General features: G+C 40.4%; 2 protein-coding genes across 2 annotated transcripts; both read left to right on the forward strand.

Annotated features, from left to right (window-relative positions):
• The first annotated feature begins 4584 nt into the window (after nucleotides 1-4584).
• On the forward strand, nucleotides 4585-5628 carry LOC133795723 (uncharacterized). The gene is made up of 2 exons (XM_062233176.1): nucleotides 4585-4793; nucleotides 4932-5628. Exons 1-2 carry the CDS (start codon nucleotides 4585-4587, stop codon nucleotides 5626-5628), a joined length of 906 nt encoding a protein of 301 aa, XP_062089160.1.
• A 525-nt stretch (nucleotides 5629-6153) lies between these two features.
• Nucleotides 6154-7383, forward strand: LOC133795724 (uncharacterized). The gene is made up of 2 exons (XM_062233177.1): nucleotides 6154-6787; nucleotides 6896-7383. Exons 1-2 carry the CDS (start codon nucleotides 6154-6156, stop codon nucleotides 7381-7383), a joined length of 1122 nt encoding a protein of 373 aa, XP_062089161.1.
• Nucleotides 7384-18845: the final 11462 nt, after the last annotated feature.

Below are 18845 nucleotides of genomic sequence, written 5' to 3' on the forward strand. Positions count from 1 at the left end.
ACCCAATCCCACCCAAAACCCGACCCCACCTGACCCAACCAAACCTGATACCTGAAATTACCCAAAAAAATTGAAAAATTCAGAGCAGGTTCGGTACCCCATTTCCAACCCCGAAACCTACAAAACTCGAACCCGATGCACCAAAAACCCGAAATCCTGACCTGTGTGCACCCCTAGTCTCCATGAGTAGGAGTACTCATGGACATTACCGGAGCGCCCTGGTAGCGCGTTGAAGTGTGCTGATAGAGGTTTATGGGTATGGTTCTCTTGGTTTGCAGATATGCCGCTTGCATGGAGCGTGGCCCAAACCTTCAAGAGACATTGGGGCGCACCATGACCACGAGTCTTGACACGAGATAGCATGGGAATTCATTCGTGGGACTTACTAGCATACATGCATTGAATGGTGCATAATGCTTGAGAAGGACAGATGTCCAGTGTGTGCTACTAGTCTGGCAGCTAGTCTCGAGAGCCTGCCAACATACGTGAAGGCATGCTGCCTTGAGGATTGGACTATGGATGTATGGGACTCCTTGGTCTATGATGGGAGCTATTCGAATAGTATCGACTGGGGCATGACGAGAGGAGTTGGCACGTCAACTTGGCATTGGCTCTTGGCCACACCTGCTACCTTGGCTTGTGAATGTCTATGTGAGCATCGTTGTTGGGATTTGCCTTGCCATAGTGGGAACTTATGGACAGTGTGAGTATCTTGGCTAGAGATCCTTGATGCACGGATGCACTCATAAATTCTTGAGAGCGTGACTCTGTACGAGTTGTTCAAGAGACAGAAGTGTGCGGAGGCACACGATTGTGCAAAAAATGTGTCCATTGTTATTCGAATGGTTGGAAGATTGACCTTGGCTCAGAGGAGTAAAGGTGCCGCACAGGCATTTCCGCTGTCAAAATGCCAACTCATGACACTAAGCACATGTCGATATGGTTAGGTCTATCCAGGAGTGTGATATACGCTTGACCGACCCTATGGTTGCTTAGAAGACAAAGTGCCAAGTACGCTTGATCGACCATATGGTCACTTAGTAATAACTCTACAAAATAAAGTTATTTTACCACATTTTGTAAGCCAATTGTTGCTTAGTTCTTGAGTTTTTAATTAATTGATTAAGTTTTTTAAGTAATTTTGAATTTATTAGTCTCATTATGATTTTATAGATTTTTGCGTATTTTTATAGATATTTTATTATAATATGTTGTAGTGTAATTATTTGAAATTAGTGTTGTTAGATTAAAAGTTAAAAATGTGATTTTATTGAACTTAATTGCCAAAGTAAATTAAATTTTAATTAATATTTTCATGGACTTAATATGATTTATTTTATAATTGAAAATATTTGATTATAATTTAATGTTTATTTATTTTGTAGGATGTACTTTGCATTTTTTGTTATGCTTGAAAATAAAGAAGAGACAAGAAAAGAAAAATGGTATTTTTGAAATTAAAGAAAAAGAAAGTCAGCCAGGCCTTCAGCTCCCTTCTCAGCCCAGCCCATACGACTGGGCCCACACGCCTCAGCTAGCCCAAGGCCCGCTTGCCTCTTAGCACCCCCAGGTCCGCCTAGGCCTTGCCCAGCTACAGCCCACAACCCAGTTGCGAATTAACCACCAAACCCAGTTGCTTCTTTCCATCTTGAGCCCAACAATGTCCCATTGTCCTTTGTCCAAAAATGCCACTTTTTACCCAACTTTTCTACAAAATTTACCCCAAAATCATTATTACACCTAAAATTTACCTCTACATGTCATATTTATTTTATTTAGTTAATTTAATCAAGTTAATTAATTTAAATTTATTATTTTAATACTTTCATTTTGGCTATAAATAGGGAATTTCAAGACCATTTGTGGGTGCTTAATTTTTTGTTACCATAATCTTTTCTACCATTCTCTCCTCCATTTTAGTGTTTTTCAAGAGCATTTTTTCAAGTATGTATTCTCTTTGTTTTGTAATTTCCATTCTAGTTATGAGTTTCTAATCTTTTTAAAATTATCAAGGTGATGATGAAACAATATGTAACTAGATAGTATTTATTTTGTATGTTGATTTCCCATTTGTGCAACAAAGTTTATGGATTTTTCTTCTTCACATATCTTATTTCATCTTAAATATCATGTATATTTTATTGTTAGCATATATTTACACTTTGTTCTTCATTAGTGCAAAATCATAATATTAGTTTATTTAGGTGTGCCATTAAATTGTGCACATCAAATGCTTAGAACAAAAATATTATGTTTTGCCTTATAAATAATATTCATTAATTTATTTGTTGTTTCTTTACATTGATTCACACTAAATACTTTGAAATTATATCTTAAAAAGTGAAGATAAATCCTATATTTTTATAATAACTTGTGCTTAAATAGAATATCTAATTTGAATAAGTGATTGTTTGATTAATTTCTACTATTACTAAAACTTGGGAATCAATGTACTTATAAATATTATTGAACTTATAAGTACACTATATTCCATATACGATTCGTGCTCTTGCGAGTTATAAATATTTGAAACATACCCATTTTGGGTTCATCAAGTTTATGGCGTCATTGCCGGGGAGTTGCAAGAAAAGAAACGAAATTTATCTCAAGGTTAGTAAATTATTTTACTAGTTATTTAATTTTTGCACATAAAAAATATATATATACAAAAATATAAAATATATATATAACTAAAGAAAAAAATATATATAAGAAGAAAATTTGGGACAGTTCTACCACCCATAATTTCTTTTTACTTATATATATATATATCTATTTATACTTATGCTTTCTATTTTTTTTAGTTGGTGACACTTGTGCCTCCTAACCTTTATTGTAATTTATTTTATTTATTTTTGTGCACATTTACTAGTTGATGGCAATTTTTGCTTCCTAATTGTTGCTTTATTTTCTTTACGGTTGATGGCATGCTATGTCTCCCAACTTTTGTTCAATTTTAGTTAACATTATCTATTTTGCCCTATTTTATTTCTCTTTGCATATTATTGTGTAATTTTGAAAAAATACTTGAAAAAAAACCTAAATCTTGTCCTTTCACCATGAGCAATCTTTGCTTAAAGGAAATTTGAACAAAATTCTCAATCTGCCTCTACTAATTAACCCGAGGAGTTGTTAGTAGTGTGTGAGTAAGTAGAATCAAATAGGCCTGGGGACAAGTAAACCATAAAAATTATATTGTTGTGAAATCTCTAAGAATTCTAAGTATGCTTTGTGGTTGTGGTTGTTATTGATCTTCCACAACAGAAAATTGTTTACTTGAGATTATCTTTGTCGCCTTATTTGTGAAAATTGTATGCATCATTGGGAATGTAATTCTAAAAATCGATTAGTAAAAAGTAGGGGTGTTCATAAAACCGCCCACATCGCACCGCAATTTGCGGTTTAGAACCCTTCGCGGTGCAGTTGCGGTTTGTATTTTTGCCAAACCGCGCGGTGCGGTGCGGTTTGCGATTTTAAATTTTATAAATGTGGTTCAAACCACACCGCACCGCATCATTATATATATTAACTTTTTTATATTATTTTTTTTCAATTTTACTACATTTAAAGTTAATGCATAAATATTTATATAGTATAATATAATATACACAATATCTAGAAAGAAATATAATGTTTCATAGGATGCTAACACATATTCTACTTCAATCTAAATATATTCCTCCTTAATTAAAATAATATTTACTTTTATATTACATTTTTTATTTGTTATTAGTTTGTTATATTTTTATTGTCTTGCTTAAAGTTTATTAGCTTGTTGTACATTTAATTCTTTTGTTAAACACTTTATGGTTATGAGATTTATTATGAATCTTTCTTAATTATAATATTTAATTTTTAAATTATTTGGCGATAGGTATAAACCGCCAAAACTGCACCACACCACACCGCATTTTTGCAGTGCGGTTTATACGGTTTGAGGTCTATGCGGTGCGGGTTGCGGTTTGGAAAATTGTTCAAACCGCATATGCGGTTTGGTCCAAAAAATTAGAGAAAAATCGCACCAACCGCACCACGAACACCCCTAGTAAAAAGACGTTTATCTTTGTTTGAAATTGAAGGTGTTAGTAAGAATGTAAAGACCCGACTAACTTAAAGACCTCGGACTTTTAAAAACTACTAAGATATACTACTATCTTTTGGATATATTCATAAAATAATATAACTTTATTATAGAAAATCCAAAATATGAGATCCCATTATTATTACATAAAAATCATAAAGAAAATTAAACCTTTATTTTAACTGTTCAAATACTAAATGCGGAAATCATAAATACATAAATAAAAGACTCAAATATCAATGTCATCCTCGATCGATTCCATTGGTCCATTTCTTTAGTCCTCTCCCAATACACATGCCAAAGCCACCTAGGATCTTTCCTGTCTTCCATGTTCATTTACCTGCACCATCTAAATAAAAAGGAATGAGCCTAATGCCTAGTAAGGAAAAACTACTAAAGCATAACATAAAACAGAAGACATAAAAACATAAAACATACGTGATCTCAAAAGCGTATTCAAGTTTTTCTCTCTTCTTTTCTCTCTCGGTGAGTTTCCTGGTGTCATGGCAAAGGGGGCAAAGGTGCAGGGGAAAACTAGAGCTTCAGGCAAGAAAAAGAAACGGGGACCGTCTTCTTCAGATCGGGGAGTTAAAACTAGATCCATGGATGAGATTTTGGGAGTTAAGGAGCTGGAAATTGCGGATGACGAAGATGAGCCTTCTCAGCATTTGGGCGCAATACTCTTGCCTCGATCGACAGAGGCTTATCTGAAGTGACAGAGTGAGATCAGGCAGGATTTTTTGAACTGGTTGGTGGCTTCTAATTGCATTGCGCAAGACATTGCTACGGGTAAGTTGACATCTCCTCCCATTCTTCATTCTGGGAAATTAGTCAAAAATCTGGATAATAGCTTTGTGAGCTCGAAAATAGGGGAGCAAGTGCAGGACAAGGAACATATGGAGAGGCCAATTGGGGTTAAAATTGAGCTGGAAGACATTGAAGAGGAAATAAATTACTGGCAATCGGCTATTGTTTGTTATGTACTAGGTGCTAACCCACCTTTACATGTGCTAGAAGGTTTTATGAGAAGGATTTGGCAGCATAATGGAGTAGATAAAGTTGGTACTCTGTCTCATGGTGTCTTCATTGTTAGATTTCAAAATATGGAGGATAGGGATAAGGTCATCAGTGGTGGTTATATCTTCTTTGATAAGAAGCCTCTTATCATGAAAACGTGGAACCCTAGGGATGATTTTACAAAGGAGGATGTCAAGAAAGTTCCTATATGGATTCAACTTGGGGGTCTAGATATCAAATACTGGGAAGATAAATCATTATTCAAGATTGTGGGTCAGCTGGGTAAACCGATTCAGGTGGAAATGATTACAAAAAGAAGGGAAAGACTACACTTTCCAAGGATAATGGTTGAGGTATTGATTACACAAGCATTTCCACATGTAATTTCATTCATCAACGAATTGGATCAAGATATTGAGCTTACTGTGAATTATGAATGGCTGCCTGTTCTTTGTGAGCATTGTAAGGGTATGGGTCATACGACAGCTATATGCAAGAAGAAAGGGCCAATCACTGGTGTAACACAGTAGACCTGGGTGCCAAAAAAATCTGTAAACAGTATGCAGGCAGAGGGGAAGAAGCAAGTTGTGGAAGCAGATGGTTTTCAAAAACTTGTTAAAGGGAAAAAGTTGCCAGCATCAATGGAAAATATCACAGAGGTGAATAATTCCTTTGGGATGCTGGATTCAAGGTTTGATTTGGATAAGGAGCAGAGGCAAACTATTGATAAGGGGGGAGATCCCTCTATCTCTAATGGATAGAATCATATGTTGGAATGTAAGAGGGATTAACAACCATCAAAAGCATACTGAGATCAAGCAATTAATCAACTCCAAGAAGATTGGTTTAGTTAGTCTCTTGGAAACAAAGGTGAAAAATAAAAATATGGGAGTCATTTACAATAGCTTATTTTTTGGATGATGTTTTCTGAATAATAATGCTTGGGTTGATAAAGGAGAATAATAGTGGCTTGGAATCCTTGTATGTATACTATAGATTTCAGAGTTTGTACAAGCAAATTAATCCATTGTGTGGCTCAATCTCCGCATATGAATATGAGGTTTTATATTACCTTTGTCTGTGGCTACAATGATGAAGTGGGCATAGGAAGTTTATGGCAAGAGATTGTGGATTCGGCTAGTAACATTGATGAGGCTTGGATGATTTTGGGGGACTTTAATGAGATTCTTTACTCTAAGGAAAGGGTAGGGAATAAGACTAATAAAAAACCATCTGAAAGATTTAGATATTGTTTGCTGCATTGCCAGATGGAAGATCTTAAGTACTCAGGGTGTTTTTATACTTGGAACAACAAGCAGCAGGCAGAAGACAGAGTTTGTTCCAAAATTGATAGAGCTGTGGTGAACCCAAAATGGGCAGATGCATTTCCGAATTCTAAGGTTGTTTTTCTCCCAAAAGGTGCTTTTGATCATTGCCCGATCCTTGTCTCATTTTACCAGGATACATGCAAAGGGCATAAACCTTTTTGGTACTACAAAATGTGGAGGGATGCAAAGAATTTTGGTGTGCTTGTAAAATCTAGTTGGGAAGAGGCTCTATCCGGTACTCCTATGTATAAAGTAGTCAAGAAGCTGAAGAGATTAAAGGGAGTGCTCTTGGATATTAACAGGAAAGGGTTCAATGATATTCAAGTAGCTGAGTTACAAGCAAAACAGATCATGCTTGAGTGTCAGGATGCTTTGCAATAGGATCCTCTAAATGGTATTATCATAGATAAGGAAAAGGAGGCTCGAGGAAATTATATTCAATTAAGCAAAGCTTGTTGTATGTTTTTAGCTCAAAAAGCTAAGACAAATTGGGTTCAATTTGGGGATGAAAACACTGCATTTTTTCATACATCTTTGAAGACAAGAATGGCTCATAACATAATTAATTCAATTAAGAATGGGAGAGGGCTTTGGGTAGATAATTCCGAAGATGTCAAGGATGCTTTTTTGGATTATTATCAGGAGCTTTTGGGTACTACTATGACTAACATGCTGAATGTTATTAAAGCTATAGTGGAGATGGCACCATTGCTTTCAGCTCATCATATTGGAATTCTTCAAACTGAATTTACTCAGCAAGAGGTTAAAGGGATTTTCTATGCTATTCCTGGGATGAAGGTGTCAGGGCCTGATGGTTATGGAAGCTTCTTTTTCAGGATAACTGGGATTAAGTTGGCTCGGAAGTTTGTGATATCTCTTAAAAGAATTAAATACTACTGTTATCCCCATTTCCTGCCTTGGGTCCGGGATGGTGGTCCAGGCCCACTAACTGGGTAATTGGAGGCTGGGCCCAGCCCAGGTCCGCTTGGCAGGGAATGATCGATGACGACGGCCCAAGTGTGGGTCTAGACCCGGACGGTGTCCAGGAAGGATGATCTGGGACGGTCATCCCGGAGACATATAGCTGTTTGGGGTTACGGCCGAAAGTATGCAAAATGATCCCGGAGCTTGATAAACGATCCAGGACCTGTGTGAAAGATCCGGGCCAATGGTAAATGAAGAGGGACAGAGGTAAACGAACCCGGGTCAAGTCCTCAGGGTTGGCAGGAAAAAGCATCCGAGACCCTGAAGCCACCCCATGACGCTTGGGGGTTGTCCCCACTTTTCACCTGCGAAAAAGGCCACCTCGGGATTGCATGCCATTGGTTCAGACCTGCGCTGCCACTACACTGACTGATTTTGTCCCCTGAGTCTGCCTCGTAACTCGGAATGCCCAGACCAATAGCCCCATTTTTTCGGGCAAAATATAGGCTTTGGGCTGGGCCAGTGGGCTTTGATCATTCTTTGTCTTTTATATTTTTATCCTTTGTATTGGGCTTCCGATAGAGAAGCCATGGGTATTTATATCCTTGTTGGGCTCGGGTCAGCCCGACCCAAGCCCGGTGCTCCTGTGAGCCTATAAATACAGGTGACAGAGCACTGGAGAAGGGACCTCTTTTTGGCTTGTATACAGTTACTCTGCTAAAACATAGAGAGAAACTCCATTGTTAAGGACTTTCCAAGCTCTAATACAACTGCCTCGTGGACTAAGACTCATTAACGCCCCAACCACGTAAAAATCTTGTTTATATCTTCTAAATTCCATATCATTAATCTCTCTTACTTTTTATTAATATAGTTTCCGAAAATCTCGGTAAACATTTTGGTGCTCTCATTGAGAGCCTCAGAAAGCTAGTGTTGACATCAGACCCCTACAACAATGGTGAATACAAGACTCACCACTTTCGACCCTACTAACCTAGAACAGGGCAATGGAGAGCCACTGCCCCCCCCCCCCCCCCCCCCAACCTCTTCCTCAAAGTCCACCTGAGGATGCTCCTCATCAGGCGTCCCACCCTGACGAGTCACAAGACTACGAAGGTGGAGCAGAGTACGAGGAGGACTATTACGGAGGAGAGGAGGAGAATTAGGGGGAATACCATGACGAAGCTGAGGATCCCGAGATCCCAGAAGCGGACCCCACCTAAGGGGATCTAGAGGTGACCAGACTGAAGCAGCAAATCCTAGACCAGGAGGCCAGGATTGCTGAGCAGGTAGAGGCATCTCGGCGGATGCAAGAGTCCCTCCAGGCCCTGCATGCATTCATAGCCGCATAGGGTTCGGCGACCAATCTCCCAGCTAGCCCGCTTCTGGGAGCGCAATAGCCCGCTCCGCAAGCCAGAGCCAGAGCCCACGAAGACTTGAGGCCGACCCCTCCCCCGGAACAATTTCCTGAGCTAGTCCCAGGAAACCCGGACCGGGAGAAAAAGAAGGCAGGGGGAAAGACCCAAGGGAAAAATACCCCCGTCCCAAGAGCCGGGAACCGTTCCCGGCTGCTCCCTAGGAAAGAGAAGGTGTGCCCTGTCCCAGGACGGGCCCACCCGATCGATCCGCAAGGGATGCGGCCGCGGGATGCCAGGCCCCGGTGTTCCCCAGAGCAAGCCGGACGGGAAAGGTCTTTGCACCCCAGTGCTTCGGTGAACATGAATCGCCGGGAGCGCCCACATAACGATGAACATCACACCCTTAGTTCAGGGGACGACACGTCCCAGGTAACCTACGCAATGGGCTGGACGCTCAGAAAGAGCGAGCCCGTAAGGAAGAGATCCTCCCCCGAGGTGGAGACCTTAGGAACAACATCAACGACAGGAGGAACGAAAGAATCCCCCTAGAGGATGGCGTGGCCAAGCACCTCATAGAGCAACTGGCTGCTTTGAAAGAAGTCACAGACCGCTTGGTCTGCAAGCAGGGAGGAGCAGACACCGACCCCTAGGATCATCTGTCCCGGTACGACCGACTTATGACCGTGGCCCACGTTAGTGATGATGACAAGTGCCTCTGTTTTTCAATCATTCTAGGTGGTCCCGCCGAGCGTCGAGGAGTGGTGGAAGAGACTTAAGCCAGGATCCATCCAATCCTGGTCAGGGCTGCAGCCAGGAAGCTTCAATGCCAGGTCCACAGATATGTCAAGCTGGGGAGTTGCCATTTTCCTCCAAAGAGTTTATCATTAAGTTGGTTGACAATGATAGACAAGCTGGGACCTCTAGGAGGGAACGTGAGTTTAAGGTCACTATCAAGTTTGCATCTAAGCCTGACCTACATCACCTGTGATAGTTTTTGCAGAGCAGGCAGATTGATGCTCCTCAAGAGACAATTCAAGCATTGGATGTCACTTTTAGAGGAGCTCCATCGGAACTGTACGTGTCCAGGACATACCGTTTAAGGTGGCTCGATGGCACGGAAGTCCCAAGAGCCTGGAACGCGGAACATCTCCGTAAATACTATCAGTAGTCAGGAGAATGTGTCCCAATTTTGTATTTTTGTTGTAAATAATGTACCCCTCAGGGCGATTCCTTGAATAATAAAAATGGCATGTGTAAAATGCCATAAAAGAAATGTTGTCAGACAATGAAAATTTTACTCAAGTGACCCCAGACCAGTCTCCGCTCACTTGTGGAGGGTATCCCGGGTATGAGCAAATACCAGGTGGGGCGCAAGCCTCAGGCTAGTCCTGGCCCGGACCGACAAGGTCCGGGGGATACAAAATCCGTGGGACCAAGCCTCAAGATGGTTCCACCCCGGACAAACGATGTCCGGGGGTATAACAAAAGAGGGCCAAGCCTTAGGCGGGTCCCGCCCCGGACGAACGATGTCCGGGGGTATAAATTAAGAGGGCCAAGCCTCAGGCTGGTCCCACCCCGGACGAATGATATCCGGGGGTATAAATTAAGAGGGTCAAGCCTCAGGATGGTCCCACCCTGGATGAACGATGTACGAGGGTATAAATTAAGAGGGCCAAGCCTCAGGCTGGTCCCACCCCGGACGAACGATGTTTGGGGGTATAAAAAAAAGAGGACCAAGCCTCACGCTGGTCCCGCCCCGAATGATCGATGTCCGAGGGTATAAATTAAGTGGACCAAGCCTCAGGCTGGTCCCGCCCCCGAACGAACGATGTTCGGGGGTATAAATTAAGAGGGCGAAGCCTGAGGCTGGTCCCACCCCGGACGAACGATGTCCTGGAGTATAAATTAAGAGGGCCAAGCCTCAGGCTGGTCCCACCCCAAATGAACGATGTCTGGGGGTATAAATTAAGAGGACCAAGCCTCAGGCTGGTCCCACCCCAGACGAACAATGTCCGAGGGTATAAATTAAAAGGGGACCATGCCTCAGGCTGGTCCCACACCGAACGAACGATGTCCAGGGGTATAAATTAAGAAGGCCAAGCCTCAGGCTGGTCCCACCCCGGACGAACGATGTCCGGGGGTATAAAAAAAAGAGGACCAAGCCTCAGGCTGGTCCCACCCTGGACGAACGATGTTCGGGGGTATAAATTAAGAGGGCTAAGCCTCAGGCTGGTCCCACCCCGAACGAACGATGTCCGGGGGTATAAATTAAGAGGGCTAAGCCTTAGGCTGGTCCCACCCCGGACAAACGATGTCCGGGGGTATAAATAAAGAGGACCAAGCCTCAGGCTGGTCCCACCCCGAACGAACGATGTCCGGGGGTATAAATTAAGAGGACCAAGCCTCAGACTGGTCCCGCCTTGAACGAACGGTGTCCAGGGGTATAAATTAAGAGGGCCAAGCCTCAGGCTAGTCCCACCCCAGACGAACGATGTCCGGGGGTATAAATTAAGAGGACTAAGCCTCAGGCTGGTCCCACCCAAGACGAACGATGTCCGGGGGTATTAATAAAAGAGGACCAAGCCTCAGGCTGGTCCCGCCCCGGACGAACGATATCTGGGGGTATTAAAAAAAGAGGACCAAGCCTCAGGCTGGTCCCGCCCCAGACGAACGATGTTCGGGGATATAATAAAAAGAGGACCAAGCCTCAGGCTGGTCCCGCCCTGGACGAACGATGTCCGGGGATATAATAAAAAGAGGACCAAGGCTCAGGCTGGTCCTGCCCCGGACGAACGATGTCCGGGAGACAAAAGCATCTGGTATGCTCCAGGGCAAGGATGTAGCCCACGACTGGTAGAGTGAGGGAACTAGGTTTTACAGTAAACTATTCGAACCTTGATGGCCCAGGCCATTAGGTTTTCGAAGTTGAAGATTGGATGGGTAGATTCAGTAATGACTGCCAACTCCCTAATGGCCTAGGCCGTTGGGTCCTGGATAATAGGATTAAAGCAAGTTGACAAGCTAGTCCAGGTCGTTCGAACCAGGACCAAACCCTCAGAATCAGTCATGCACGGTGATAAACAAAAAAAAAATTCTAAAGGATAACATAAATAACATAAACCGGACAAGGCACTACAAATTGTCTTGGACGTGTACGCGTCCGAAAAAGTTATTACAAAATTATAAAAAAGAAAGAAAAAAGGGGCGAGGTGGGAGTCCGGGCCTAGGCTTCATCCTCCAGAAGCTCCGCGTCTTCCTTCTCCTTGGCCTCGAATTCAGCCTTCTTCGAGTCCGGGTCAAGAAAGATCAGGAGGTTCATGCTTTTATCTTTGCGCTAAGCCATGTAGATGGCCTCCTCAAAGGTAACGTGCAACAAGTCGTCCGCCCGCTCCTTTCCGCGGCGGGCCTCCTCATGTGCCATCATCTCCTCGCGAAGAGAGCCATCCAACTCACGGACCCGGGCCTCCAAGCTTTGGATCTTCTCCCCATCCCGGACGGACTGATCCACAGCCGTCTCCAGAAGGGCTGCCTTCTCATTATCCTCGATTTCTTTCCAGGACAAGGTCTCTTCAAGCCCATCCTTGACTCGGTCAAACTCTACGCGGTCTGCGTCGGCTTGAGCAACCGCTTTGTTCAAGGTCTCCCGAGCCTGGGTTGTCTCCCTGGCCAGGGCCTCCTTGGCGGCCTCCCTTTGATTCATGGCTGCCTCTAGCTCCAGCTGGAGTGTCTCCATCTTTATGGCTGCCTCGGCCACCAGGTCAGCATTTCGATGGGACAACAGAGCGTCCTGGAACAAAGCAAAGTTAGAATAATCCTTACAAACAAATAAAAAGAGGGAAGAAAAAACACGAAGCAAACTTACAGCGGTGGCCTGATGGCGGAGGGTCTGGGAGATGAACAGCATGTCTAGGTTGGCGATGGTGGCATACCATTTCAGTTGGAGGTTGGACATGGTGTTCCCCACTTGGTCCAACAAGTCTGTTGTGAAAGGGGTCGTGTCCTGCCCTAGCTTAGGGCGAAAGCCCATCTCGGCGGCTGGCCGATCCACAATCGGCTGGGGGACGCTAAAAGCCGTCGGACGCTCAGTAAACTCAACCTGATGATGAATCATCAGGGCCTTGTACGTCTCATCTCTCCTTTCCTGGGCACTCTCCCAGGACCGGGAAATGAGCCGGGACTGCTCGTCCCGCAAGATGGCTTCCCCCTCCTCGGGTAGTGCCGGATGTATGGGGAGGGCGGGTAATGTCGGAATCTCCTTTGCGGCGAGGCGGCTTTCCCCGTATGACTCTCCGGCTGAGCCAGCCCGCCTCGTCAGGGGCCTCTTGTTCCCGGTTTCGGCCTCCGCCGCGCCCAAGTCCAGGGCCCTCTTCCCGGAACTCTAGCTTACTGCGGGTTCCGGCTCCAGATCGATCACCGGGGGTTGGGCAAGGCCGAGGGCGGTGGCCGGGTCCACGGCCATAACAGGGACCCCGACGATTGCAACCTCGCCGGGTCGAAGATCCGCTCCTAGCGTCTCAACTCAATTTACAAAATTCCCAAAATACCCCTAGGCTCCTCCTGAGCCGGGTATTTAATCCTGTTGCGACTTTTAAACTAATTAGCTCCCTAGGTCCGTCTTGGCACGTGCATCACAATAATATCACCACTCACACGTGGTATTAATCATACAATTCAATTATTACATTTATGCCATCAGCGGGCTAAAATTACCAATTTACATCTAACAGGCAAACGGGGCCCACATGCATATTTATTCCACCTAAACATGCATTCTAATCACATATTCATTTAAATTCATATATTGACATGTTATTTCATTTATTTCCCTCCAGGCACGCTAATCAAGGTCCTAAACCTTATTAGCAAATTGGGGTGTTACAGAAGCGATACTTTTCCTAAACCTGAAAAGTGTTCAATTCCTCTTCTCTCAATCAAACCTCTATAAATCTCATGTGTTGAGTACATCTAGATAGTCATAAATCAACCTTTTGAATCCTACGTGCCCACACACGTCCTTGTGTGTTTGAGGATTGATATGGAAGATCAAGGTGTGAGCTTTCAGAGCTTAGATAGGAAGATCGCTGATTTTATACAAAAAGATTCGAGGACACTTGATAGGCTGCAAGAGGTAATCTCTAATCTGATTGTATGTGATTTAATGTTAGGAAAATATAAATTGCCTCAATGGAAATGGTAAGATAATGTTACAACTCTATGCAAAATATTACAATGGACAAGGTTGATTAAGTAAATTGTTACAACTCTATAACTGAAAATACAAATAAAGCAAAGGAAATGAAGAAGATGATGAAGAAGAAGAGAATAGTAAAATATAACTCAAAGCAACAAGTTACAAATAAAATAAAGTGTTTGGACCAAATGAAAAGATTACAACTCTTAAACAAAATATACAAGTAAATAGAATAAGAGAATAAGAAGAAGAACAATAGAATAAAAAGAAGAACAGAAACACAAGTAAACTCTCACTTACACAACCTACGTGAAGAGGGTTGGGGATCACCAACTTGAACAAGGTTTAAAACCTTTGTCCACAAGCTTATTTCCCCCTAACTCAAGCACTAAGGGATCTCTCTCAGATATTGGAAAAGCTTTCTGGAATTATCAAGCCTCAATGTGTTTCTAGCCAAGTGCTCTAATGGATAGAAATGTTGTGTCTTACAAGTGAGCATTAGGCTCCTATTTATAGAGTTTAGAGACACCCTTTGAATTTCAAATTCCACCAACCCCCATGGCTGTTACCAATGATTAATTGGATGTTTTATGGAATTAAAATAGATATTTGGGAGTTAATTGGATTTTGAAAACGTTCAAAATTGGATAAAAACCAAAGTTGGAAGAGGCTGTCAGGCACTAGGGCCGCGACGCTTGCTACCAGGCGCCGCGGCCCTCAGTCAGTTCCAGCAATGATTTTTTCAGTTTTTTTTCAAAACGTTCCAAATTATTCCCTCTTGATTTTGTAACTTCCATACACAATATGGGAGTTAAAATCACATCTCTATTAGCCATTTCTCATATGGCCTTAAGAAATTCATCTCAATATTGTGTAACAACAAATCTACACAATAATGGGTGATATTTAGGAGTTACAAATTTGTGATGAATTTGTAACACCAAATATGTTACATGTTTGGATATTTCACATATATCCAAATAATGTAACTCTCTATTATATGTTACAATATGTGACACTCTATGTCACATTTATTTAATCTAAAACATTATATTATAAAATAATATAACATTTAATATATGTGTGTGTATGATGGTTTTAATAAATATTAAAAAGGGCTCATTCCCTGTTGCGTCTCTTTGATTTGCTCTTTTAATACCAACAATATGATCTTGAGTTCAACTCTCAATGAAAGCACCAAGATATTGACCAACGTTTTGGTCAATGACACTGGGTCAATTTATACGTCAGAATAAGAATTAAACGAATTGAAATTAAGTAAACGACACAAAGAATTTTATAGTGGTTCGACCCCAAGATTTGGTAATGACCTACACCCACTTGCACTTTTATTTATCAAAAAAGCGTCAAACTTAAGATCAAGAAGAGATAAGGTTCAACTAAACTTCTTAAGCTGACAAAAGAACACAATTCGAAGGGTTTTGTACGTAAAGTTCTTACAAAAGAAATCTCTAGCTCTTTCTCTCGTGTTTTTCGCTTAGGGTTAATGATTGAATAAACCCTTTATTTATAGAGAGTCTGACTGGGCTATGAGCCTTTACAAGCGAATCTAGGCCCTACTTGTGTAGGTGTGAGATTAGTACATTCAGTTACATATTCAAATAATATAGGAATAATACAATTTAAATTTTAGTTATATAAATATCTTGGAATATTTGATAGTGTCTCATGAAACCCGGATCTTTGGGTTAAATATATTGTCCATCGAGCAAGTCTTGTACTCTGAGCAACTTCATAAGATGGCACTAGTCTGTTCCATCATCGAGCACGTTATTGGCTCTTTGCGAAACAACCTCTTATATTCTGACATAGCCTCCTCAAGCAACTACTCCTTCCGACCAACATTCTGAATTTAATGTGGTATGACGCCACATGTCTTCTTCATTGCAGTCACATCATCTAGTCAAAATTGGGTTAAACAATATGAAAATTGACTTTTTGTTGTAGGAATTTAAAAATTATATTTTTTTGGTCCAAAGTGATATATTGAGGTATGTAAGAATGCCCAAAAAGTTTGGGAGCATTTGGAAGTGTTTAATGTCACTTTTGAGAAGTTGGACCTACCTATATGGTGTTGCATCGCCTCGTTGTAGGCAATGTATCACCTAAAATCTTGAAATTTAGGGGAGACACAGCAGTCGATGCATTGCCTGCTAGGAGGCGACACATAGCTTGATGTGTTCGTACATGCACGTATTTTGAGCTCCAAATGATGCCTTCAAAGCTCTAATTTTATTGGTTGGACTTAATGACAGTGCATACACTATAAAAAAAATGTCTCTTAGAGTTTTGATTGGCTGGATCACTCTTTGAAATCTCTCTCTAACCTCTCTATCTCTCTCTAGCTCTCAAGATCATAAGTTTTCTCCAATAAATTTATAAAGAAAGCGCTTGTCTTTGTGAATTTTAAGCCTTGTTCAATTCCAATTCATTTTCCTACTAGAGAAAGCCTCAAGCATCCATGAAGGGCTAGGAAATATAGAATTTGGACAATGATACATCTCATGTATAAGCCTCGTGTTTGACTACCTTCATCAAAGTGATTCAAGTGGTGTTCTACCTAGGGTTGAAGCTTGCATGAAGAACAAAGTGCTTATTCTATAATTAGGGTTTGCATGTCTTTATCCCAATCCTTTATTGAGCTTTGTCAAGTATTATTTTGTGTAGATTCTTATTATTGTGGTTGTGTAATCTTACCCTCTCCCAACACATTCATACCCCACTCTCTAAAACCAATGACCTTGAACCAGCCTCTACGACTCAAGCTCTCAAAGATCCTAAATGGTGTCAAGCCATGTTTATTGAGTATGATGCTCTAGTTCATAATGGTACATGGGAAATAGTACCACCTCATTCCATTCAAAATGTTGTGGGATGTAAATGGATTTTTCGAACTAAATGAAAATCAAATGGTTTTATTGACAAATTTAAAGCCTGGTTATTTGCTAAAGGCTTTCATCAACGACCAAGAGTAACTACCATGACGTATTTAGTGAGGTTTTCAATCTAACCACGATTCATATTGTTATGAGTATTGCTGTCTCTCGGGATTGGTCTTTAATAACTACAATAATGAATATGGTCATGTAAAAAAATTAGAATCATAATGTGTTCACTGGATCGTGAGGTAAGGGTTCAACACATTCTAAATAGAGTAATGATATGTGTATCCAAAATATACACCCAAATATTACACACAGTGGTGTGACAGTTTAGTCTAGCCAATCACATTTATTAAAACTTAGACCCACTTTTTTAAAAAGCAGTGACGCGTAACTGTGTGTAATATTTAGGTGCATATTTTGGGTGCACATATCATTACACTTCTAAATAATATTAGCGTTGGAGAGAAGTTCAAAAGAATAATTCATAAAAATTAAATACAAAGAAATAAGAAAATATATAATGTAAGTACTATTTTGTGTGTGTGTGTGTGTGTTTTTTTTTAAATTAGCTTGTAGTGTTCAATTTTATATATGATACGTTGTAAAGATTTTAGCTATAAAAATTGAATTCATATTTTGAATTTGTTAGAGATTGAAAAACATATGTAGACGTTAATTTTGAACTTATAGCTGCATCTGTGATTGACAATTTTAAACATCAACAGTTCCCAATCTTGAGTATTAAGGAAACATTTGATACCGAAAGAGAGAGAGAGAGAGAGAAAAGACGAAGAAGAGGAAGATGTGATACTTGTTGCTATTTGTATTGTAAAAACCAAATTTGGCCTAAGACTTTCTATGAGTTAATGTTGAAAATAGTATTTTCAAATCTCCGAATATAAAAAACTAAAGTGTCGTACTATTAAGATAAGAGGCCCAATATTGGGAAAAAATTAAAGAGAGAGAGAAAAAAACAATAAAGAGGAATATATTTGATAACGTAGAGTGAAAGATATTACAATTATTAAAAAGCTGATTTCTATGGTTGGAATCCACCATACCTGCTGAATATATATAAATATAAATATAAATAAATAGAGATATATAAAAGGGCACATTTGAAACACGTGTACGAATACGTAAGTGTAATTGATACAATGTATGTATATAATGGCACATTATAACATTGTATGATTATTATCAAATCCACACTACTTTTAAGAGAGAAAGCGATATGTATCAATGAGGGCAGTGGTTGTATTATAATGTATAATATAAAAAACATGATAATTATATCATATTCCTAAAATGTTGTGTCACTCAAAAACTAAATTAATAATTAAAAATATCATTATTTAATAAATTTAAAATATAACTAAGCAACTTAGTCTACTATCAAGTAGTTTTGGTCCATCCACCTTGGCCGACTCCGGGCACTAACTACCAACTATAATTTTTCAAAATTCTCAAGCAATGTAATACATTCTCATTTGTCACCTTTTTTTTCTTCAACTTTTTAAATTTAATCATAGTTTTGTATACTAACTCTACCAGTCCTAATGGCTTATAGGTTATTTGTATATATAAATTTATACATAATGATTTCTTACTAATTAAAGGTACTTTTTTTTATCAAAAAAATGCAGCTTTTGCTTTTTGCAATATAGGCTATAATATTGCTAGATAAAAGATCATCTTCGAATAAAGTATATTTTTGTAATGAATTATTTCATACTATATATACTATAAAAAAATATATATTAAGAAGTTAAAAATGAGCTATATTTGTCAACCAATAATCATGGAACCAAGATATGTTAAGATGTGATTTGAATTTTAATTAGTGATTTTGGGTTACTTAGGCAAACAGTGTCTGATGAGGTTTGTTTGAAAGGGAAAATTCAAATCATTAGAGACAAAAGAAAACGGAAGCACAAACTTGGAATCTCTGCCACCATAATGAGAACACAAAGTTTAATGGGACCCTACCCTATAGATATATATATATATATTTATATAGATATACACATAAATATTTAT

The sequence above is a fragment of the Humulus lupulus genome, chromosome 8 (assembly GCF_963169125.1).
Source record: "Humulus lupulus chromosome 8, drHumLupu1.1, whole genome shotgun sequence".
Lineage (NCBI taxonomy): Eukaryota > Viridiplantae > Streptophyta > Magnoliopsida > Rosales > Cannabaceae > Humulus > Humulus lupulus.

What these genes read in the sequence shown, in the direction of transcription:
- LOC133795723 (XM_062233176.1), top strand. Translation starts at nt 4,585, where the DNA reads ATGGCAAAGGGGGCAAAGGTGCAGGGGAAAACTAGAGCTTCAGGCAAG. An exon ending in TCGACAGAGGCTTATCTGAA is followed by an intron (nt 4,794 to 4,931) that starts GTGACAGAGTGA and finishes TCTGGATAATAG; the next exon opens with CTTTGTGAGCTCGAAAATAG.
- LOC133795724 (XM_062233177.1), top strand. Translation starts at nt 6,154, where the DNA reads ATGAGGTTTTATATTACCTTTGTCTGTGGCTACAATGATGAAGTGGGC. An exon ending in AAAACAGATCATGCTTGAGT is followed by an intron (nt 6,788 to 6,895) that starts GTCAGGATGCTT and finishes GTATGTTTTTAG; the next exon opens with CTCAAAAAGCTAAGACAAAT.